General features: G+C 31.1%; 3 protein-coding genes across 3 annotated transcripts; 1 reads left to right on the top strand and 2 right to left on the bottom strand.

The window, feature by feature from the left end:
* The first annotated feature begins 10,839 nt into the window (after window positions 1–10,839).
* Window positions 10,840–12,138, top strand: LOC103873254 (pectinesterase inhibitor 11). Its single transcript, XM_009151675.3, has one exon. The coding sequence runs from the start codon at window positions 11,398–11,400 to the stop codon at window positions 12,004–12,006; it is 609 nt and encodes a 202-aa protein (XP_009149923.1). The 5' UTR covers window positions 10,840–11,397; the 3' UTR covers window positions 12,007–12,138.
* A 1,386-nt stretch (window positions 12,139–13,524) lies between these two features.
* On the bottom strand, window positions 13,525–14,618 carry LOC117125778 (alpha-glucan water dikinase 2-like). Its single transcript, XM_033272129.1, has 4 exons — window positions 14,357–14,618; window positions 14,170–14,262; window positions 13,923–14,091; window positions 13,525–13,852 (listed from the first exon to the last, which is right to left on the bottom strand). The coding sequence occupies exons 1-4, from the start codon at window positions 14,414–14,416 to the stop codon at window positions 13,707–13,709; spliced, it is 468 nt and encodes a 155-aa protein (XP_033128020.1). The 5' UTR covers window positions 14,417–14,618; the 3' UTR covers window positions 13,525–13,706.
* On the bottom strand, window positions 14,356–23,805 carry LOC103838097 (homeobox-leucine zipper protein HAT7). Its single transcript, XM_033272127.1, is given in 7 exon segments — window positions 14,356–14,621; window positions 14,720–15,142; window positions 15,145–15,228; window positions 15,624–15,714; window positions 15,803–15,889; window positions 15,944–15,991; window positions 16,073–23,805. Coding segments are annotated over 6 exon segments (786 nt in total). The 5' UTR covers window positions 16,160–23,805; the 3' UTR covers window positions 14,356–14,621; window positions 14,720–14,753.
* Between the last annotated feature and the right edge of the window lie 51 nt (window positions 23,806–23,856).

The raw sequence follows: 23,856 nt of genomic DNA, 5'->3' as shown, positions 1-23,856 counted from the left end.
TACGCAAGCTTCTTTCCTCTCCAAATCCTCGGCGAATCGTCCCAATCTTGGCAAGCTACGGTCTTCAACTCCTAGATGAAATGGATAGATTCTAGGGTTTGGAATAGAATAAAGTTTATTGATTTACATGGTTTGATTGTATGATTTGTATCCTTGTAGGTTGAGTGATTGTTTTCTTTAGATTATATGCGTGATTCGTAGCTAAAAAACAGCCTCCATTAAAAACTTTTGTGGTTCGAGATTAGATCCTGTAACAAAATAGGTTGAGTGATTGCTATATTTACAGTTTGATATTAACGAAATAGTTTGTGTCTCTTGTGGTACTCGGATTAGATCCTGCTCGTTTTGTTTTGTGATGTAGTTTAGTTATCTTTCTGCTATCGTCTGAATCTTGCTTTGTAATTCTTTTTGCCTTGCCATAGTTATGTTTCTGCTATCATCTATCTGCCTTGCCTGAGTTTGTAATTCTTCGAGTCTTAGTTTTGTGAATCTTAGCTTCTTTGCTATTGTTAAAGACACTTGCGTGTATTTGAAAGACACAAGTTTTCATGGTCGTATTAACTTTGGTGATTCTCAACCTATCCCGTCATTCAGTTCACAACCATCTCAAGTACCACCAGTGGCCCGTGGTGTTAGACGCAAATGGGACCCGGCTGATGACGAGGTATTGATCAGTGCGTGGCTCAAAACTTCTAAAGATTCCATTGTAGCAAATGAGCAGAAGTCGGGGACCTTATGGGATAGGGTTGCTCATCTTTATTCCTCAAGTCCTCATGGATTAGAGGATGGTGAGAGAGAACCCGGGCAATGCAAGAAAAGGTGGCATAGAATAAACGATGACGTTAACAAGTTTTCTGCCGCATACTCCGCCGCAGAGAGACAGCTTATAAGTGATGAGAGTGACACTGATCTTCTAAAGAAGGCGCATAAGATCTATGGAATAAATTTGGACATCTTCCAAATAACATATAGTTTATAAGTTTCTATTTGTATTGGAATAAATGTTTGTTTGTTTTTTTAAATTATGATTTTGTATTTTTAAAAAAAAAATTGGTAATTTTCTTAATATTTCAATTTTAATGTTAAACTTCTATCATATAAGTTTTATTTAAAACTTCTTTACATATGTTATCACTTATTCAAATAAAAAAAATTAACTAAATAATAAACTAAGGGACAATCAGAGTCCCACTAATAATCCACTTAGTCCCTTAGCTTAGGTCCCTTAAGATAAAAGTTTAATTAAAAATGCTAAGGGACTTGAAACACAATCCCACCATTGTGGTTGTCCTAAGAACATTTATGTCTTCTGACCATCTTCTAATGTTTGATTGTGAATTCTGAGTTTATTGGAGATTCATTCTTCAATAATTGATTATTTCTTTGTTGATCCAATTCTTAGAGCATCTTCAACCCATAATATTATTTTAATGTTAAAACCACACTATTTTGGTGTAGTTTTAGCACTAAAAAAATATTTTTCTCCAACTGCAACACTAAATTTTACTCTAAAAGTTATTTTATAATATTATATGTATTTAACTTTTTATTTGTCGTTTATTTAATTGTACATTTTATTAATAAAAATATGTGTAATGTTTTATTTGAGTGAATAGTATTTTAGTGTGGTGAATAGTATCATACCAATTTTGGTGTGTAATTATAGTGTAGCACTAAAATAATGTGACTTTTGCAGTTGGGTTAGAGAGATTTTAGTGTAAAAATTACATTAAAATAGTGTTTTGCATTTGGATGTCAAAAAAAAAAAAAGTGTTTTGCATTTTGGTTGAAGATGATCTTATGTTAAATTGAGGGTTTTTATAAATTTAGTTTTCTTTTGGAGTTTGAATACCGGTTCAAAGAACATTGAGAGTAAATAGAGCAGTAGTCTGCCTTCCGCGTGAGTCACTTCTCTTGTTAAATAAATATCATTGTACATGACATGTAGTTACCTCTAGTTCAACATTGACATGTGACAATGCATACTCAAAATAAAGTTCAATAATATATCTTATAAGAAGTTCACTGTCCATTGACATGTGGCGTCCATAGCTTCATCCTTCAACAGTTCGAGTAATTTAAATATGAAGCGAAACAGTAGTAGAGAAAATATAAAGTGATCCTTTGTTTTGTTTTTGTAGTGTCGGCAGAAAAATTAGAGTAACCTCTTATAAGATAAGAATTGAGTTTTAAATGTACCAAGGACGGATCTATATAGCAGGGTATGGACCGTATGGTAAGTTGGTAGTACCGCAAACATTTATGGATCACGTTTACGCATCACGTGCTTTGGATTACCTTCTTCCCATTTCGAGGATGTGCCTTTATTTTCTGCACATATTTATTGCGGAAAGCGATCCGAAAAATATTAGTTGACGTTCGGATAAAGCGACACCAATTAAAAGAAGATAATGTTAAATTTTAGGAATTCATGCAATAAAGCAATGCTAATTCATTTAAGTTTTTAACACTAATATTTCGCTAGAATTGTAAGCTCTCGCTACACAAGTGTGAAACTCTTAAATCTGAAGACTGAAATAGAGCATTGAGGTAAAGTATGAGTTGACCAAAACAGAGGTATGTTTGAAATTACACGTTTGAAAAGAGAGAGTGTGAAAGCAAAGTCAGAACTTACATTGTTTGTTGAATTAAAATTATCATTGGCCGGCAGTGTTGAGCCCACTCGGAGAAATAAAACTGATTTTTGCTTACCAAATAAATTAAAACTAGAGAGTCCATAGACGAACATTTTAGAATAAATAAACATTTAAACTAAGACTAGTAATTTCCATACCTATTGCCAATAACATCGTTTCCTCTATCATTAAATGTTCATTTGTTTCTTTTAAATTAAACTAGAGGTTGGCCCGCCCTACGGGCGGGTGAGTTCACATTAAAACTGTTTATATTTAAATATTATAAATCATTGAAACTTTATTTTATATTGAAAGTAATAAATATAATCTGTTTTTATTCTAAGATTATATGGTAATTTTTTTTAATGAAATTTCAAATTTATTGAACTATATCAAAAGAATGTTATATACAAATAAGACCCTTTTAAGAACTGAAAAACTCTTCTATAGATGTAAAAACTACTCATAAGTTGTTACTTCAAACCATCTTCTTAATAACTCTTCCAGCTTATGATTTGGCTCGTACTGGAGTGAACTAATCATGTTCTTCATTTCCTTGTTTATTAGCCCTTGCATGTTGTTTATAGAAGTTCTCGGCTTCTTGTTTATTAGCCCTCGCATATTGAAAATTTTATTTTGTTGGTTTGAGTTGACCACTAACAATATTTTTGTTAGAGAACACAAAATTATTAAATAAAAATTTAAGAAAAATAAAATGATTTATATTTTTTATTTTTTTCTATTTCAATTTTATATAGTTGAAAAAAATATAAAGTAAGAATAGTTACTTTTTCCTAAGAATATCAGATTTTTCAATAACTAATATCATATAGTTGAAAAAATATAAAGTAATAATTTCATATTATTACAATAACTAATTTTTTCACAATAATAAATTAATACACCAACTCCAGGCCAAATCATCGAAAATCAAATATAATGTGATAAAATTATAAAATTTAATTTTAAAAATAATAGGCAAATAGTTTCAACAGTGTCATAAATAATAATTAGGACATATTATGTAACAACAAATGATGTTTTATAATATATGTTTGTTTCAGTTTATATTAGATTTTCAATTTATAAGAGGGTAAGTTTATTATTTTAGTTAAAAATGACTTCTGTAATATTTAACAATTACTTATGTAAAATATTTAGTATACATTAATAAATCAAATTTATTATGGATTTGTTGAATATGTATTTAGTAAAATCTTTTTCTAATTCGGAGACTATTTAATCTTGCAACTTATGCTTTAATCTTGTTTATTTAAATCGTTGTGGCAGGTAATGAAATTGTTTACTTGAGGATTAGTGATAAATAGTTGTATTGTAAAGATAATTGTGTTGTAAAGGAAAATGGTCCACTCATCAATATATCATTGCTTAAATTTTAAAATCTTTTATGTTTTTATTTGGAGGCTTAACATTTTTTATTATTATGTTTTGGTTGTAGCTGAAAGAGTTTATTGACAATGATCTGCAACACTAAGCCGATAAAGCAAACTTAAATCCAGTTTTGGTGTTCTTGTTTCATGTAGAAACTCCGAGTCTCTGACTTTGGTGTGTTCTTAGAGAATGTACATAATCAATTGACTCAGATTCAACTGCCTCTCAGAATAGCTACCTTTGTTGCTGTCATTTTTTTTTGGCTGCGAGTTTTTGAGATATATCTCTTTGAAACTGTTTTTAGAGATGAGGCGATGTTCCAATGGTGGCATTCGTATAATAGGTTTATTTTCATATTATAAGAGAAATTTTACTATTGGTATAATGGAGGGTAAGGTTAATCTCTTAAGTCATTCTCAAAGATTAACAAATTTGAACGTGAAATTGTTTTTTTTACTTAATAATAATCTGCTATGTTCAAATTTAGATGCACCATAAGAGCAAACAAACATTAAGAAATAGCCAAGGGAACACTTTTTAGAATGAGCAAAGGCAATAATGGTGATGTGTGAGATGGTTAGGCTGTAAGATATGTGTACGGTGTAGGTCTTCATCGTATCCAGAAGACTTATTTATCGGTCGAGCTTGTATATGTTACAGAAATCGTTCGGGAACCTGAATAATTGAGGCGGAGAGGTGAGGTGGAGTTTGATGACTGAATTAAAGCATGTGTTTAAGAAAAAGAGAAAACGTTACAGATAATCTAATCGGAGACCATGGCAAAGATATGGTTATGTGGTCGAAGAGGAAGGAGAAGACAAAACTGATCTAACTCTGCCAAAGCGGACCACAATTATGAAAGTAGAAATAACCCAAAAATAACTATGGGAATCAATGCTCGACACGGCCCATCAATGCTCTGCTCGACACGTGTTGAAAAAAGGAGATATGAGGGGTGAGGTGACGTATTGTGGAACTTTATCTTCTACTTTATTATTTTAGATTCTAATTAATGTGATGAAATTTAGAACTGAAGAAAGGTTAAATGAAGTTTATTAGAGTTTAGTGGAGAAAATAAAATTCATGTTTTACTGATAAATTTTATTAGATAAATTTCCAAATGTAGCAAATTTTATAATATTTCAAAAAAATTGATGATGTGTCAATTTGTGGTTCTTCACTTGATGATGTGTTTTCATGAGCAAAAACAAAAATTCTAATTTATTAATAGAAATTTATTTTTTAGATTTTAGTACTTAAAAAAAGGATTTGATTATGTAATAATCACTGTTGTTTTTTTCTTTCAATTTTCATGTCAATGTTTTTAAGATTGAGTTTGATAACCACACAAGAAAAAGAAAATATCATAATATTTCTTTCGTTTTTATTTCCATTAGTAGGTTTTGATGAAAAAATCAAAAAAAAATATATAGTAAATGAATCTTCTTTTTTTTAATCTTATAAATTTTCTAGTAAAATTTTATTTGTTAATTAAAATTTTCACCAAATTCAAGTTCTATAATGTATTTCACGCCTCTTTGAACTGATTGAAGCCAAGGATGGAAGGATGAAACTTCCATTCTACGCAGCCTTGGGAAACTCCCATTTTTCACTCTTGTTAGCTTAACTTCCATAGCTTCTGAGTTTGTTACATCTACTTTCTTCTCCATTTCACTTCTGAGACTCTAAGCCTCCATCTCCTTATCAATCAAACTCCCTCACTTCTATTAAACCCCTTTGTGCAAAACCTCGGTTACATTTTCTTCAGCTAACTCGGTCTTTCTGTAAGAAATTTTTGATTTATGCATTTCTTTGTTCGTAACTGCTTCATATCTGCAATGTTCTGTATATTCTCATCTTGGTAGCTTGTCTTTGCTTCTCCAACCGCATATTGCATTTGGCTTATCTCTTGCCTAACAAGTTTCATTTTTCTTCCAGGCTGATGATATGTCTATTTTCTTTGCTCTTTCTTCCTCGAGCCAGCCAACACGTTTCTCTAAGTTTTTAGAGTTCTGTAGCATGGACTGAGTTTCAACAATCACAACTTTTTTATGTATAGAACCACATAAAAATAGAGATCTTAGCCACCTTGCCAATGTGATCGTGTGTAGAAGCAAACTTCAACTTCTCCCAAGTTTTCTGTCCAAGAGCAAATAAAATGGTTGAGAATTACAAAACTTTAAGATACAAACTTCGCTTGATACAATGTAGATAAACAAAAGCTTGTTACTGAGATTTAAACGTATATATAATGGAGAGAAAGAAGCTAAGGCGTGGGTAAAGCAACTCCATGTGGTAGAAACATATGTAAAACCATGAGAACGAAACACAAATTTCATAGTTGCATTTCAGAGTTCTCTAACGAAAACAAAAACTGTTGTGTCGCTACGATAGAGGGGAATCTCTTGCTTTTTAATTTGTGTTAAAGACTTAAGAGTATCTTATAGAGGTTTTTGTTAAAATTATAAAACATCCATAAATTTACATAAAATAAAGTGGAATTTATATTTGGGGGAGAAATTTAAGAGCGTATGTATTTAGTATTGAATGTTACTTTCTCTTTTAACATATAACTAGGTAATAACCCGCGCCTTGCGCGGAATATGATTATTAGTTTCATTATTTTTAATAAAAAAAATTAGATCTGTTTAATCTAGATATTGACTCGGTTTTAAGTTTTTTTTTTTGATTTTTAATCTTTTAAAATATAACTATTATCTTAAATTAATATTCATTTTAGTTTATTCGGTTAAAATATTTGATTTTTTTTGTTTTTTCAGGTAAAAACCAAAAATTAAAACTATTTATTTATTTCATGTTATGAATTTTAGATATTCGTCATGTCGAACCAATAGTTTCATATTATAGTTTCTAAACAGATAATAATTTAAGAAAAAAAATTATTAAGACAAATCATTTCACTACAATTTGGTCGGTAGTGAAAGAATCATTAAGAAAAAATATTTCAACTTTAAAAAAAAATAGATACTTCAGTTATGGTGAATACTTAGCTACAAAATGCTCACATCAAAGTGCACATGTATGTGTATGTAAAGTATATAAATGACACCATAAAAAGTATATAAATAGTTGACAAATATATAAAGATATTGTTCATTAATATTAAATAACATTTTTTGTTCAAAAAATACATGAAAGATAAAATTAAAATTAATTTAAAATAAAAAAAGCCTTGACATTAGTCATTTTTTCATATAAAGAAAATAAAATTGTATCCGTAAATAGGGGTGGCACAGATCAAACATCTGAGTATTGGGAAGCATTCGTGTCCATTCGATTTTTAGCCACCTAGATATTCAGTGACTCGGATATCCGAAATTTTAGAATATCCGATTTTTTCCGTAAATAAAATAAAATTTTAAAAATAATTGAAAAATTTAATAATAACATTTTATTACCAAAATAAAACATTATTCAACTTTTTAAATTCTAGTACCTAATATAATAAATTTAATTCATAAAAATATTGTAAAACTGATATAAAGTATAATATATATAACGTATATATATAATTATTTGCATATATGTATATGTATGCATATAACAGATCGAATTAGATATTTGTTCCTAAAAATATTGGTATTTGTAATTTGCTTTTTTTTTTTGGATATTGTAGTTTAGTATTTGATTTGTTTCGTGGAGTTATGAATATCTAGATTTTTGGTTCAAATCAAAACGGATAACGAATCGAATCAAAATTTATGAATATTTCGCTCAACTTTATCCGTAAAAAATAAAAAATAATATATATAGTTTGGCTTTTGATTCATTATCTATTTGTATTCGAATCAAAAAATCCAGAGTTTTATTGAAACCATGTATGTGAGTTTTATATTTTTTTTTAAACGCAAAGTACATAGTGTGAACACATTTATGAATATAATGTTAACGCATTAGCATATTTATTATCAAATCATTGTGAAGCTACCACATGTCTATTATAGTGTGAATGCATTTATTACAATGCTTCTCCTTTAATATATAAGGGATAATTGTATAAGAAAATTAGTACATATTATTTTTTTTAAAAGGATCAAATCAATTTAATTTTGATAAATCACATTGTTCACTATTTTTAAATGTCAAGAGTTGAAGCATAGTTTATCTATTGTCACTGAAGGAAATTCAAAAAGATCATATTTAAAGTTTTCTTCACAATACAGTTTATCATGATCTGCACCTTTGAGACACGATACAGAAACGTAAGTTTAATATTAAGAAACTTATAGAAAAAATCGTAACAGAATATATATATGTTGAAGGCTTTGCATTAAAATGGATATCAATAAAAAAGAAATACAGATTTCTTGAAAGGCCACACCAAAGAGAAATCTCTCACCACCTCCCGGTCTAAATAATCTGAAATGAAAACCTCTTTTACATAGAGCCTTATCTGGTGGCACACAATAGATGGGGCTAAACTCGAACTTACCCTACGTTAACATCATTGTTTGTAAGAGTGTACGAACAATATATCATTAGTGAATAACGTGGTGTTACTATTTTTTGACAGAATATTCAATAGATGGTTCCTTGAACGCCCCTCTGCTGTGAAGTGTGATGATCCCAATGGTCCAAATACTTTGAAAGTATTTTTGTAATGTTGTCACCACTCTAGAGTTCCTGAGCCAGAAAGTGTAAGCACAGTGTGTTCAATTTTTATTGCTTTAGAAAGTGTTCCAGGATTCTGGAAAATTCAGATTTCAATTAACTTTTGACTGAAGAATGTTTCCAATTCAGATTTCAAATATAAAGGTATATTTACCTTTTTAGTCCTTTTAAATACTTGTCATAAACAAAGAAACGAAGGGGAGTACCAGCTGATGAAGAAGAAGAAGTCAGCACCCCAAACATATTTTCGCATATGATAACATCAGCTATTATTGAACTGCTGGAGTAATCCGGGAAAAAGCCTTCTAACCGATGGTTGGAGCCCAATCTACCCGCTTCCATGTTTGAAATAACATGATAAGATCAGATGTTGACTCACCAGATTGCAAACGCAGAAATCCCAAAGTGGCTTACATCAGAAGGGCAACCATCATGTCTGAAAGTTTAAAAGCCAAATGTTTATCACTAACATGACATGCGACTCCCACAGAGAGAAAATGTTCTCTGAAACAACAGTTATCTAGACAATTCTGTGAAAACAATGAATGCTGCTTTACAGATGATGCCTAATAAAGAATACAACATTCTCCTTCTACTTTGATTGCCTTCCTAAGTATGACAATGTTATTGAGAAACATTAAGGGTCAAGTATGATTCTTTTGCATCAGTTTGTTTAGTTGGATTCAACTCACCAGAAAACTCCAAAATAGGCGTAAGAAGTTTTCGATCTAAACTTTCCTGTTTGAATACATGAGAACAGAAAAAATGAAACTCAGAAAGTGAGCCTATAAATTGATTAGGAAGGAATATCAGACAAAACATGAATAGAGATAAAAGAGAGAAGTAGAGTGGTGAGTTACCAAGAGACATTCTATTTACGTTTTTCACTCAGGAACACAGTCTTCTTTATCTCATTGTCCTTTCACGAACTTCTCTGAGTACCATCTGCAGAATAATAAATAAATGATGCAACTTTATGGTTTTGGAGAGATTTATAGAGCAACCAAAAGATTTCTTATAAAATGAAGTGCTTGAAACGAAAAAGGAGGATGTAACAATTAGTGGTCCAGAGACACTACAGTAGAGAATACCACATAACCCTTAAACCCCTTAAACATCATAGCTAATCTCTCAGAGAATAAATAAAAATCACACTTATTGAAGCAATTGGGGTAAACCTTTCTCAATCAGCACAGGAGGAAGCATGTGAGTGAGCAGAAGTCGAATACTTTTTCATCATGCCCATGAATGATCGCTTAGCAAATTTATAAAGTTCAACTATAGTTCAAAAAATTAGATCAATTGTAAGAATAACTGGAGGTGAAATGCATAACTGGATCCATTCGTGAATTCATTGTCAGAGGTAACTAAATAAATGGATCTTGTAGAAGGATAATGTTACTTACCGAACTGGATCCACAACTGGTGCTCTCTCTATTACTACCCGGGAAGTTTTTTTGCTTCTCAACGAACCCAAGCTAGCTTCTCCGCCTCTCCATTGCCCTCTCCAGCTGTAATAGAAGATTGCAATAATAGAAAAAGATGAACAGAGACTTGCCAACGTGTTCCTAAATATGGAAGCTGAAAGGATGAGGAAGTATTCGATATTTAATTGCAGAGGAGTTAAGAGCTGTAGTTAATTCGACGGTTACAAATATGTGGTGGAAGAAGAAGAAGTGATAAGTCGCCGGTAATATAGAAGAAAGAAGAGAACACGTATCCAAAATTAATCAAAATGACATGGATGAATGCTGCTCTATGAATGGCTAATTTTTCAATCCGACATGTACACCCTTAGAGGGCTTAGTATTCTGCTTTTAGTATAGTTTAGATTTTGTAATGGAATACACTAGATATAGTCGCATAATTTGGTACATGGTATCATCTGTTTCTACATGGTCCGTACGAATTAAGACTGTATTTATAATTTCATTGGACCAAATCCACTTCATTCTCCAATTTCAATGACATCAGGTTTAAATCCACTCACTTTTTTTTAAGTTACTTATCTTTATAACTTTAATAGTCCACTCTAACCCCTCTCTTTTTAAAAATTTTAAAAAAACTCCTCTTTTTTTTTAAAGAATATTAAGCATTAGCCTCAGTTACAAAAAAAAAATTAAGCATTTTCTTCGTTTGTAGTCTATGTTTTTTCTTACAAGACGTTATGCAGTTAACGTTTTTGTTTAAAGAAGACGTTTGTAATTAGCGTTGAACCGTGATCAAATCTTTTGTCGAATGATAATCTTTGTACCAAACTTTCCACTGAAATTACAATTAAATCCGATTAATTATTGAAAACAGTTCTTGAGTTAGGAAAAAAGTACAAATAACAACAAAAAAGCTGTTTTCTTCTACTTCAAACCAATACCAAATGTACATAATTTTCATGGCACACACTTATACTTGATTATGGTCATGAAATATACGAAGAACCTATAACCTGTTTTTCTCTCACTTTGAAGTCCCATGTTACCTTTGGTTACAGAACATGAACATAGTAAATTGCCATAGTACATTTAATACCAAACAATTCTGGTCATTCCCAACTAATAATAGACCCTACTTGGAATATAAAATCAAACCAAGGGTCAAAGGTCAACCATATTAACTTCTCAATTATTATAAACCCTAAGCGAAAACCGTACAAACGAAAGATTACTAGCTCACTATAAAATCTTAGGAACCAACTCCTTTCCTCTCCACAATAAACTATCTTTCAAACCACTTCAAAGCAATGGCAAAGCAAATACTCTACGCCCTCTTTCTTTTCCTCTTATCAACAACGATGGAGCTCACTACGGCGTCCTACGCCGCAGCTGCAGGAACTTCCAAACGCGCAGTAAACTTCATTCAAGCCTCTTGCAAATCCACCACATACCCAACCGTCTGCTTCAGCTCTCTCTCCGGCTACGCCAACTCCATCCAAACAAGCCCTCAACGTCTAGCTGAAACCGCACTCACCGTGACTGTTAGCCAGGCCCAGTCCACGAAAGTCTTCGTCTCACGCTTGGCCCGTTTCAAGGGTCTCAAGAAACGAGAGGTTCAGGCCATTAGGGACTGCATCGAGGAGATCAGTGACACGGTTGACCGTTTGACCAAGTCCGTCCAGGAAGTGAAGATGTGTGGTCGTGCTAAGGGTCGTGACCAGTTTTGGTTCCACATGAGCAATGCTCAGACCTGGACCAGTGCAGCTTTGACGAATGCAATCACTTGCTCTGATGGATTCGCGCGTCGGATCATGGATGGGCGGATCAAGAACTCGGTCCGGGCACGGATTGTGAATTTGGGCAGAGGAACTAGCAACGCTTTAGCTTTGATTAACGCCTTTGCGAAAAAGTACTAGTAGTTAATACATGTAACTTTCTTTATTCTTATATGTAATTTGAGCTACAAATGTGTGGAAGCTTGAGGCAATCTTGAATCTTGAGTTATTTCATGCAAATCCTAAGTTTTAAAGAATTTACAACTTTCTATATGCGTTTCAAGTTTGGCGAACAGCGATCGAAAATTGCATTTACAATAGTATGCTGTATGGTATAATCAAAACATTAAAGCAGATCTGCATTGACCGTTGCTGACGCCGACACTAACTGAAGTTTAAAGTTGAACCGTTTACTTTTGAGTTCAGATCTCACTCTAGAATGCTCAATTACTCATATATCCTTCAAAGTTATAATTAATTACCTCTCAACCTATCCACCGGTGACACCATCTCTTCTGGAATGTGACATCTTTATCTTCACCACTGCACCGCATAACGCTGGTGCTTGAGATTCTATTGATTTCTGATCGGGTTTTGCCGACGCGGACAAGTTGGTGATTTAATTTGACAGCTAATAATTAAAAAATAAAATTTTCTTATTAAAAATATTCGATAGAAAATTTGACCAAAATAACCCAAATTTAGTCTTGAATGTAAATATATGCTTCATATTTAAGCAAATGTAAAACTAAACTAAGAGATATTTAAACAAACTAGATCCTTTGTCCGCGCTATGCGCGAAAATTTGTGTTTGATATGTTACTTTTGATTTTGTTGTGTGGACTAAAAATATAAAGAATAAACATGTTTTAAAGTATTAGAAGTGTAAGATTGAGTATAAGTGGAGATCGATGCATTGATTTATGTTGTTTGAATGTTGTATGTAGTTTTTCTATGGTCATATTGTTATGTAATATTTTTGTTATATTAGTTTGGCTAAATAGCAAGATTGACTTTGGAATACATAGATAGGTTGGAAGATGATGGGATGTTTTTTTTATTAGTTGTGGTTTGTTGATGATGATCTTATTTGTTATCGAGAGTTATTCCTCAAACTCATGCATTGAACTGAAATCTTATCCTGGAAACATGATAATAAATTATTCTAATAATTTAAATTTTATTTTAATAGTTTTTATTTGTCATTGTTTTCCATATATAATTAAATATTCCAATAGAAATAACTCAATATCTGAAAACAACTAACAATTTATAGAAATAAAATCGGGCGTAGCCCGGGAAAGTGTAAAATGTAAGCAATAATAAAAACGCACATATTACATTATTCAAAATATTATTACAGCAGAAAAAATCAGGTTTAAACTCAAAATCATTTTAAATTTTGATTTCCTAACTTATTTATTAATTCTATATTTTGGATTTGTATTACTCAATTAGTGACTAACATTTTTTTTAAAGTGTTAGTAAGAAACTAATCCTTCTAGAAGTATAGAAGTATGCATGAAAAATAAAATTGTTGAAAAAAAGTTTCTAACTTCAAAAAGGTTGAACCTAATTTTTAAAAAAAAAAATATATTCTATTAAATTAGGAACATGACTTATTGATATATGTTTAGTCCAACAATTAAGAGAAACAAAAATCCAAAAAAAAACATTAAGGAAAACAATGGTTTTTATAGGTTGTCTATTACTTAGGGGGAAAACAATTATTTGGTATTAATGTGTACATATTTTGACAACATTCCTGCTAAGAACATGATAGAGGGTTTAGAGTACAGAACTATCCTATTACTTGGGTAACTACTGATCACCTGCACAGCTCAAATACTTACTGGAGCTAACATGCAAACACTATCTGTTTTTTGTTTCTCACGGTTGGCGAGTTGAGGTTTGTTTTCTTGGTGATAAAGCTCATTGCTCGTCCTGGATATCCTCCAACCAAGGTCTCTCCCAAACCCTTCACAATCTGAGAAACGCAAGTTCTTGATTATTTTACTCAGAAAAGCATAAAAAGGAAGCAAGGTCTTTTAATTTACCTCTTGTGTGTATTTCAGAAGGATCACCAGTGACAGGATTTTTTGTGTGAATGACGAAAGCATAATCACCACATGATTCTTGAACCAGCACCGACATGCATACGACATCATGGGTCAACTCTAGTTTTCTACTGACGTAAGCTCTCACGTTCCACTTTGAAGCCCAGAGCTACATGTTGATGTTCAGAAGATCAGTAAAGTACTTGGTTCCTTTCTTACACACAACAAACTCTTAAGAGATTGTTACCTTCTTAATTGCCACCCATGATCGGTTCCAGCTTGATTCATCTTCATGATACGACATTCTTTCACTTCTCAGTTTGTGAATCAGTTCATTTCTCTACCAAAGAGTTCAAAAACTCATCATGTGATGCATCTAGAAAAGCATGAGCAGAGGATGGGAAGAAAAAAATAATTATATGTCTAGTTATTACCAGAGCCTTTGGTGCGCTCATTTGTAAGACAGCTTCTTGAATCTCCTTAAGTCTTGCCATGTCTCCCCTGTTAAGAAAAACTTTAAGGGCAGAGACCTTGTGTGCTACATCCTGAAAAGCAATGGATCCAACAAAAAAAATATTTCTTGCTGCCCCATCTGTTCCAACCACTCTCCAACAGAGTTGTGCAAGAAAGAAATGGTTAAACTCTGATCAGTAACTCGATAAATATCTTGCTTTTTCCGAAGCGTAAAAAATTAGAAGGCTGTATAAAAAAACAGAGCAAAGCTGCAATTTTAAAAACAGAGCAAAGATGCAAACTTTGTAATCTCCAAAACATAGCAAAACTGAAAAGAAAATTACATTTCCGTTGTGTTGGTAACTTGCTGAAATGGAGTCATGAGCATCGGTCCAAGCGACGACCCTCTGTTCTGATAAACCCCAGATTCGAGCTTTGACATCTATGGAACCCATCATGGAGTTTCTTATTGTGTGCTAGAAGAGAATCATTATCCGATTTCAAAACATCGAACTGTTTCTTCAGAGTATCATAGTCTCTTTCAAGCTGCTTTGTCTTCAACCTAGCTTTCCTGTTCTGAAACCAATTCGCAATCTGCCTAGGCTGCAACCCTAAGGCCTTACCTAGCTGCATCTTCCTTTCAGGCTCCAACTTGTTCCCTAGCTCGAAGATCTTCTCTAATGCCCTAACTTGCTCTAAATTCAGCCTCTTCTTCGTCCCTCCTAACATCATATGGGACCCATCATCTGATAGATTGTCTTCGTCATGGTCGGGCTTCTTTGAGTTAGATGGTGGTGGTCTGATACTCCCGTGAACGTCATTGATCTGTTGATCATGTAGTTTCCTCCTCCTCCTACACCAAAAAAAGGTTTAACACTTCAAATCATGATTTGGTAGTCTTAAACCCTTTTCATACTGTTATATACATGTGTAATTGTGTGTAGAGAGAGAGAGAGAGAGAGAGAGAGAGAGAGAGAGAGAGAGAGAGAGAGAGAGAGAGAGAGAGAGAGAGAGAGAGAGATGAGGAGGGCAAGAAGGGGGAGAGGTATGAGAAGGTAAGTGATGAGCATTGTCTTCATGAAGTTGCTGAAACATGAGTCCATGCTGTGGAAAGGCCAACTTCAATCTCAGTCCTTGACTATTAATAATATTGCTCTTTTTCCTCCTCATACATATACATATATAAACGTATAGTGACTCATACCAGACATGATTCTTTTTAACTGAGTTAAGAGTTCAAAAAGTTACTGTAGTTGTTATGATAGAAGATATGAAGACACTCATCACAACCAACTCTCCATGGCCGAACTGTCTTGTCTTTAGAAGCTGAAAGAAGCAACTGCAAAAACCAATACCCAATTCATACGAAAAATGGATCAAGAAATTTCAAAAAAAAAAAACAAACTAAGAAAAAACTTAAAACTCACATTTGAGTCTGACCCTGCCAAGTCCAAGACATCTCCAGTATGACCATGGAGAACTTGAAACGGTGTTTCTTCAGTATAAAAAGCTTTCTGAGGGAACATAAACAATCGGCAATAGTAATGAAGTCAGCAATAAAATCTTACCATTCTTTCATCTTTCCATTTAGTGACGGTAGCCGGATCTGAAAATTTCCGTAAATAAAATTTGATTTGGTATTTATGAGTTCTTGTTAAACTTTTTGAACTTAAAATCTATTGAAGAAGAAAAATAACCTTATTTTTGAAATTGTGTCGCCCATTTGCTGTTTCAAGGTTCACTCCATTGCCCGCTTTAAGCTTTTTGGGGATTATAAAGATCATCTGAGACAATAGTTTGAAGTCTGCAAGTTACAATCAATATAGACTCGATCTTGGTTCGAGATTAGCACAAGCATATGTGTCCAGTACTACAGTATATATAGATGAAATGGGAGGAGTAACTAAGCTAATAAGGGGATGAAGGAATAAGAACCTGGGGAACATGTTGTTCTTGACCGCTTTTTGGCCATATTTTCTCCAACGATAGCCACCATCAATAATATCAACTTGGCTCCATAGAAATCAAAAGGTTGACTTTGTGTGTTTTCAGAGGAGTCTGAATCGCCGGAGACAGAGTTGGTGGAGGAGACACCGGTTTAGCCGGTATGTCTGATCGGTGGGGATTTGCCATTCAATTTCATGCGGATTTGGCTTCCTGAGAGGATTCTCTGGATTTTGATTGGAACCAGGAAATGGTGAAAAGGTTTATAAGAAATAGATGGAGAGGGAAGTGAAACGAAAGACATTAAAGATGAGAGTAAAGAGAAAGTTTGATTGTCAGTGGTGATGAAGATCGCGAAAAAGGGAAACGGAGAAGATGAAGCGAGTGAAAGGGAATCGATCTACGATTCAATTGTGGGATTAGGGTTTGTGAAATCGGGTTCACCAGAACCGTGATATTGCTTTGTCACAAGCAGAGGTGACTTGGCAGAGGGCTGTTCTCCTATTGGCCGATTTAATTGTCCTACGTGGACACACTCACTACTCCTCATATAACCCTTTTAGTATAGGTTAGATGTTATATTTCTCATATCATAATAAAATCAACTTTAAAAAAAAAAAAGAGATATTAAAATTTCAACTACTACTTTATGATCAAATATAAAAATTGAAATTATCTTTTTCGATTTTGTAATCTTAAGATTCTGCACGAAACAATGATGTTTCCTAGCAGACTTCTTTCATAAGTTTATTTATGAATTTATTTATAATTAATTTATTAAAAAAAATTGATGCACATTAAACTGAAATCGTGTAAATATAAATAATTCTGAATTATATAATTAAAATTTAATAAAACTTAATATTTATAATAAAAATGAGAAAATAGATTGTAAATAGTAGTGTATGTTCATTGGTTAAAGTTTCATATCATTATGTTTAAGGAATACTAGAAGTTGACCTGTGTACATATGTGGGTGTTTGTTTTAAGGAAAATTCCCACATATATTATTCATAATACTACTTTTCATGTTTACACTAACTTTTTACCTTCACTTTTAATAAAGGGGAGAAGACATTTACACTCATAAAACTAGTTAATATAGACTTATGGTTTAGAGTTAAGGGATGTAGTAAGGTTTTTAGAATGTGAAATTTAGGATTATAATAAATATATAAATAAATACTTAAAAAATATTTTAAAAAATAGTTTCAAACAAAATTTTTGATTTTCAAAAAGAACTTTGGAAAAAGGAAGAAAACATTTCGAAAAAAATATTCAAGAAAAAAATTAAAAAGTTCGAATTTGAAAAAGTATAATTCAAAAATATAAAAAATATTATTTTCTTATATTATTATTTTTTTGTTTTTTAATTTATTTAAATAATTTATTATATATATAAATAACAAAAGTATAAGAGTCGTTTGTCACTTGATGAATAAGATATTTTGAAAATGTTCTTTTAGTTGTGATAAATATGAAAAATAGTACCATGAAAGTGATAAACATGAAATTTCTCCTTGTTTTAATAACATAGACATATGAAATTTTTCACAACAGAAGAATGTAATGGTTACAAAAACATGTGTTTGTATGAGTGTTCGTTCAGTTTGTAACATTTAAGCTAGATCTAATTAGATATAAGACCAATCAAAATAATATGTTATATAATAGGAAAAATGATTGTTGACTACATGTAGTATTGGTCATCACATGGCTAACAATGCTAATTAAATTAATATATACTTAACTACACGAAGTATATATTATCCATGGCAACATCCATCAACTTAATAATGTGATGTAGTTAACATCACGAGTTTAATTTCATTCATCTAAAAATTGATGTGGATGTCAGACGGTAATTTAACTAAATATGAAAGTTATATAAGATATTATTTAACTTTGGGTTTTAATTATTTCTTAACTCTTATGAAAATTTATGTAATTCGTTTGATTAATTGTGTGGTACATACTTATTTGATCAATTTTTATTATAAAACTTATTTCATGTCAATTTACTCACTCTAACATTTTCTTTGTTTCATATAAAATTAATTACTTTATCTATACTTTCATAAAAAAATTGCATCTATTTAAAAATGTATCAAATAAGTATATAGCACATAATTAATCAAACAAATTACACAAAGTTTATTAAAATTTCGTAAGAAAACATATTAAAATAATTAAAGATAAAGTTACATAATATCTTATATAACTTTCATATTTAATATAAATAAAAAATAATATAATTATATATTTTCAAATACACTGAAATAAAAATGTTAAAACACTACTTATCAAAAATGTTAAAACATATTGATTTTGTAAATTAGATTTTGTTAAAATATTTTTACGCTTTTAAAACGTGGGTTAAAATATCATTTAGTTAAATTACGGTTGCGTCAATCATATTTTAATTGATGAAACGAAATATTTAAACGGTCTCTAATATCTACATCAGTTTTTGGATGAACATAATTAAACTCGTGGTGTTAACTACATAACATCATTAAGTTGAGGATGTTGTCATGCATAACATATACATCACGTAGTTAGGTATACAATAGTTTAGTTTGCATGGTTAGCCATGTGATGGTCATTACTTCATGTAGTTAGCAATCATTTTTTCTATTTTCTTCGATTAATTATTTTTTACTACATTAGCCATTTTTGATGTATTCATTTATATATTAAAACACTAATTAACATGTTTATGTATATATTAATAAATCAATCTTTCCAGAATAAAATATTTTATGTCAACTAAAATACTTTTATTTTAATAAGATATATAGTTATGTCTCTAAATTTTTATATGCCAAATACATTTTAATTCAATGTTTATTTTTGAAAAAAATATTAGATTGAATTTCTTGTTATATTCTTATCATTCAAATATATCAGTATGGATTATATTAATTACGAGGTTAAGATCTACGCCTTGCGCGGGATGAATATTATATATATATACATTATTTTAATCATTATATATTTTCTATAATTATGAAATAATAAATATATATTGAATAAGTAAAAATCAGTAACTATTACATATATAATTAAATTGATGCGAACATATAAAATTTATTAATCCAAAAAATAATTTGTATTTGATAGGATATATAATTAAATTTAAATAATATTGACTTATATAGTATATTTTTGATATTAATGTCTATCAAATAATGCTTTCTACTCATATGTTTTTTGATCATTTTCATATTTTATAACAAAAAGTTTAAATTACTGATAACAAAATTTTCATTGTGGGATTAATAGTCTTAGTAATTTATAGTTAAAAAAAATTAAGTTGTCAATGTTTGTTCAAAGTTTTTATCAAAAGTAATTGTTCAAAGTAAATTTTGAAATTACAATATTTATGTATTTTATATGGTATATAGTTTAATTTAAAATGATATATATATATATATATATGTATATATCTTTTAATCTTAATAATTAATTAAATAAGACATTTTACTTATATGACTTTGTAATCATTTGTATCTTGTCATACCAAAAATTTTAAGCCATGAATTATAAAATTTGAATGTGAGACTTTTAACAGTTTTAGTAATTTCTAGTAGTTTTTTAAAGTTCAAAATATACCATATACAGAAAAATATAAATTTTTATTATATGGTTAATGTGGTTGTTAAAATTATTTTTATAGTTTAAAATTAAACAAATATGATATAAGATATACTAATTTTTATCAAATCTTTGTTATTCAAAATCATTAATCGTCATATATAATTTAGTCATATTAGGCAATTTCATAACTTCTATTTAAGAAAATAATTAAAACATTGATAATGAAATTATGGTTAGCTTAATAAAAAAAATTATTATATAATTAGATAGACCAACCTATTTCTCTAAAGATTCTAAAAATCATTCTAATGATGACACGTGGCTACAAAAGAAGTTGTAATGTTTCTCAATTAATATATAGAGGATTGGAAGTTACAATGCTTCTTTAAATTGCGACATTGTGTTTGTCAAGTAATATCTGGTAGCTTATATGTCACAAAAAAATTACGATCTCGTGACATTAAGTGTGATGCTTTTTTCTTCTTTTTCTTTTGGGCAACCGCATCATACTTGATGCTCAATGTAATATTTGTGGAAATGAAATTTTTTTTGATAAACCTTGTTTTTAATGTTCGTCAGCGTTACAAACTTGGATTCTATCAAATATTCTTTCAAACTTTTGGGTGTTTCCAAAGATTCGCTCTTTGCAAACATGGACTATTTATTCTGGAAACTTCTTAAGAAATCTGATTTAAGCGATTTTTTATGGATAATATGGTATATTTAGGAAAACAAAAATGAGAAGTATAACAATAAAATTGGGAACCCTCAAAAGATTTTATGTATTGTGGAGATTGAATGAGCTATGTAGATTAAGGCACAATTAGATGATTTAAAAACATCACAAGGGGATAGTGCACATCAGTTAAGTCTCAGTCTGAGAAATATTACAATGCTATGTGGATAAAGCCTGAAAAAAAAGAAATTTTACATGACAAAGATGGAATTGCAGCAACAAAGGTTCAACCGAAAAGATAATGGGGCCATGAATATCTGATATAGTCACATTTACATGCAGAATGAGAAATTTTGATTTAGACAATGGAATACATAAAAATGTTTAATATCAAAGATGTGATATTTGCAACAGATTGTTGTCAACAGGTAAAGATGGTGTCTACACCGATAAAATTGCTGATATTTATTACTATTATGGAGGAATTTCAACGAAATAAAGAGTTCTTCCCAAATTTTGGAATCCAACATATCCAAAAGCGAAGAAAACAATATTTGATAAGTTTACATGTGGTGCTGAGACTCTGTCTTATACTATGGTTTATGTTGATTCATTTCCATTAGCTTCAGGCTTCGAAATACCGACAGGATAATATGGGCTTATTGGCGAGATAGCCATATATGAGTGTCAAATTAAGTAAATAGTCATGATTTTGACATAATTAAATGTCAAGCTTTTTGCACCCAATCTAACCGGTTATACTCTTTCCAGTAACAAGTTTCCAGTTGCATTGTGAAAAGTAAATGACGTGGTTGTTTTTTTTGTGGCTTATTAACTATCACATAACTGTACTGAAGGCGTACATCAGATATATTTAACACATATGATGAAAGAATATGCATCGACATTGGGAATAATATTTGTCTGTGTAACATAACATACATACACGTAATGGATATTTGATGTTATTGAAATTGTTATTCCATATAGATAAATAGTATAGTTCACGTATTACTGGCCAAGATATATGTGTTATAAGTACTCAATGCTTCTCAAATGATAACCTATGGAAACATGGTTATAACAGAGTAATCCATTGTATTTTATATAGAAATGAACTTTTTATATTTCAAACATTACAATGATGAAGAACGATAGCGCATTCGGTACAGATCATGCAATTTCATCTCAAGTAGAATAGTTATTCAATCGATTCCATCTCAAATTGAATAGTTTTAACATATAATTTTTCATATTCTATTTCAAATAGATTATGCATAAAAGATCTCACAGACAAGTTGTATTCTCTAAACCCTAAACCCTCAACCCTAAACCTAAATATAATCTTTAAACCCAAATAGAATGGAACAAAATAAATAACACAATACATATTGGTAAAATTATAAAATGTATATAATTGCATGGAAATAAGTTAATGATGACCCGAACTATACCATCTCACCTTTTAAATACTAAACCCTAAACTCTAACCTAAATATGAACCCTAAACCCACATATCAAAATCTAAAAAGTACATAATATTATATATGTAATATTAAATTATACAATGTAGATCATAGTATGTTTTTTACAGATTCAAAAACATGTAGCCATAGTCATAGTGAGAACTTAAGAAAATTAAAAACTATATTTATAAACAAAATAAATCACTTTTTAGTAACCGTCAAATAGAATGGAATATGATAAAATAGTATAGTAACAAAATATATCATATTACAAAATATGAAAATACATAATGTTTTATATTTCTATTCTATATGCATAAATAAATACATTGGTTTCGATTGTAGAGATAGAGGTGATCGCCACTGCACAAGTCTTGTCTCTCACCATAAGAGTCTTTGAAACTCTACAATTCTTCGTCATCAACATAGAAAATTTCATCAACAATATTACAATTACTATACTATACGGACAGACATCTGTATTATTCCATTTATATACAACACCTTCTGTACCCTAATTCTCAGAGGAGCCCCAAACTGAAAGAAAATAAGCAGGGACGAAAAGACGGTGAAGAGAATCAATGGAAAACAAGGAGAACTTACGGGAGTTTCAGAGATTTGAGAAGAATCGAGTTGGAGAAGTTCGGTAGAAAGGGTGTGCTACTAACCGCCGCTTAAACCCTAACGGAGACCCCTAACGCCGAAAACAAGTGACAATGGAGGACGAAGGAGATGACAATGGAGGACGAAGGAGATGGAAACTCTGTCGATTGCATGCAGAGTCGAGGCGTTGGAGGAATTTGGTGCTGAAGACCTTTCGACTGCTACAAATTTACCACAGAAGTTAACAGAGAAAGATGTGAACGACGGTGAGACACAAATTATTTTTGTAGGGATTTTTCGTAAAATATTTATTTAATTATAGCAGCAGGTTGGGTGGTGATGTTTGAGGGGTATAAGCGTATTAATATGTAATTGTAACAGTGTGTATAGAAACATTAGGTTAAATAGCTACTTTGTGAATTACCGTTTTTTCATAGTTATACAACCCTATTTCCCATAATATAACCATTGTTGAAAATACAAAACATTTTAGTGTGTTATCTTATAAAATTTGTCTCGAATGTAAGTAAGAATATCAATTTGACAATTTAAAATATGATTTTTCAAAATAAAATAGCTTTAAATTATTTTTTTTTCTTTGACAACAAACGGCTTTTCTATTACTCAAACTTGAGGTGGTTTGGGAAGCCAGACCGGAATAGAACAACCAATAAAACATAATGATCTATGAAAAGAACGTGCATTTCTAGCTAGCGCGTCCGCAATCTCATTATGCATCCTTGGAACGTAGGTGATATTGGAGTCTGAAAAACACAACCGAAGAGTTTGAATGTTTTCCAGCTCAGTTGAGAAGTTGGCCAATCTTGTGGCTGCTCTATCATCGCTATCAGATCCTTGCAGTCCGTCCCAAACTTTTGACAAGTCGAGTGTTGTATCATGCTCTCCATTGCCCACTTTAACGCTTCCAGTTCTGAGTGTAACGATGTCTCCCTCCTCCGTAAGTTCTTTGACCCCATGAGTTGTATCTTCCCCATTGCATCCTTCCAAACCTATCCTATGCCATTAAATTGAGCTGTGGAAGTCCATGAACCATCCACCATGCAAATATTACTTAAGCTTAAGACTTGTGGTTCTTCAATAGTCTGTACATTTGGCGGAACCGGTACAAAGTCTCTTGCATTGTACCAAGTTTGATACTCACTCTCTGCATACCTGACTAGCTCTAGTGGAT

Source organism: Brassica rapa, chromosome A06 (assembly GCF_000309985.2).
Source record: "Brassica rapa cultivar Chiifu-401-42 chromosome A06, CAAS_Brap_v3.01, whole genome shotgun sequence".
In the NCBI taxonomy this organism is placed as follows: domain Eukaryota; kingdom Viridiplantae; phylum Streptophyta; class Magnoliopsida; order Brassicales; family Brassicaceae; genus Brassica; species Brassica rapa.
The sequence above is the reverse complement of the archived record's forward strand: the minus strand, read 5'-3'. Positions and strand labels throughout refer to the sequence as shown.

Bases quoted from the DNA above. Each gene is read 5' to 3' on its own strand.
- LOC103873254 (XM_009151675.3), top strand. From the start codon at position 11,398: ATGGCAAAGCAAATACTCTACGCCCTCTTTCTTTTCCTCTTATCAACA.
- LOC117125778 (XM_033272129.1), bottom strand. From the start codon at position 14,416: ATGGCAAGACTTAAGGAGATTCAAGAAGCTGTCTTACAAATGAGCGCA. The intron at 14,263-14,356 runs GTAATAACTAGA...ACTCTTTGGTAG, and splicing joins TGAGCGCACCAAAGGCTCTG to AGAAATGAACTGATTCACAA. The intron at 13,853-13,922 runs GTAAATTAAAAG...TGCGTTTCTCAG, and splicing joins TTCTGAAATACACACAAGAG to ATTGTGAAGGGTTTGGGAGA.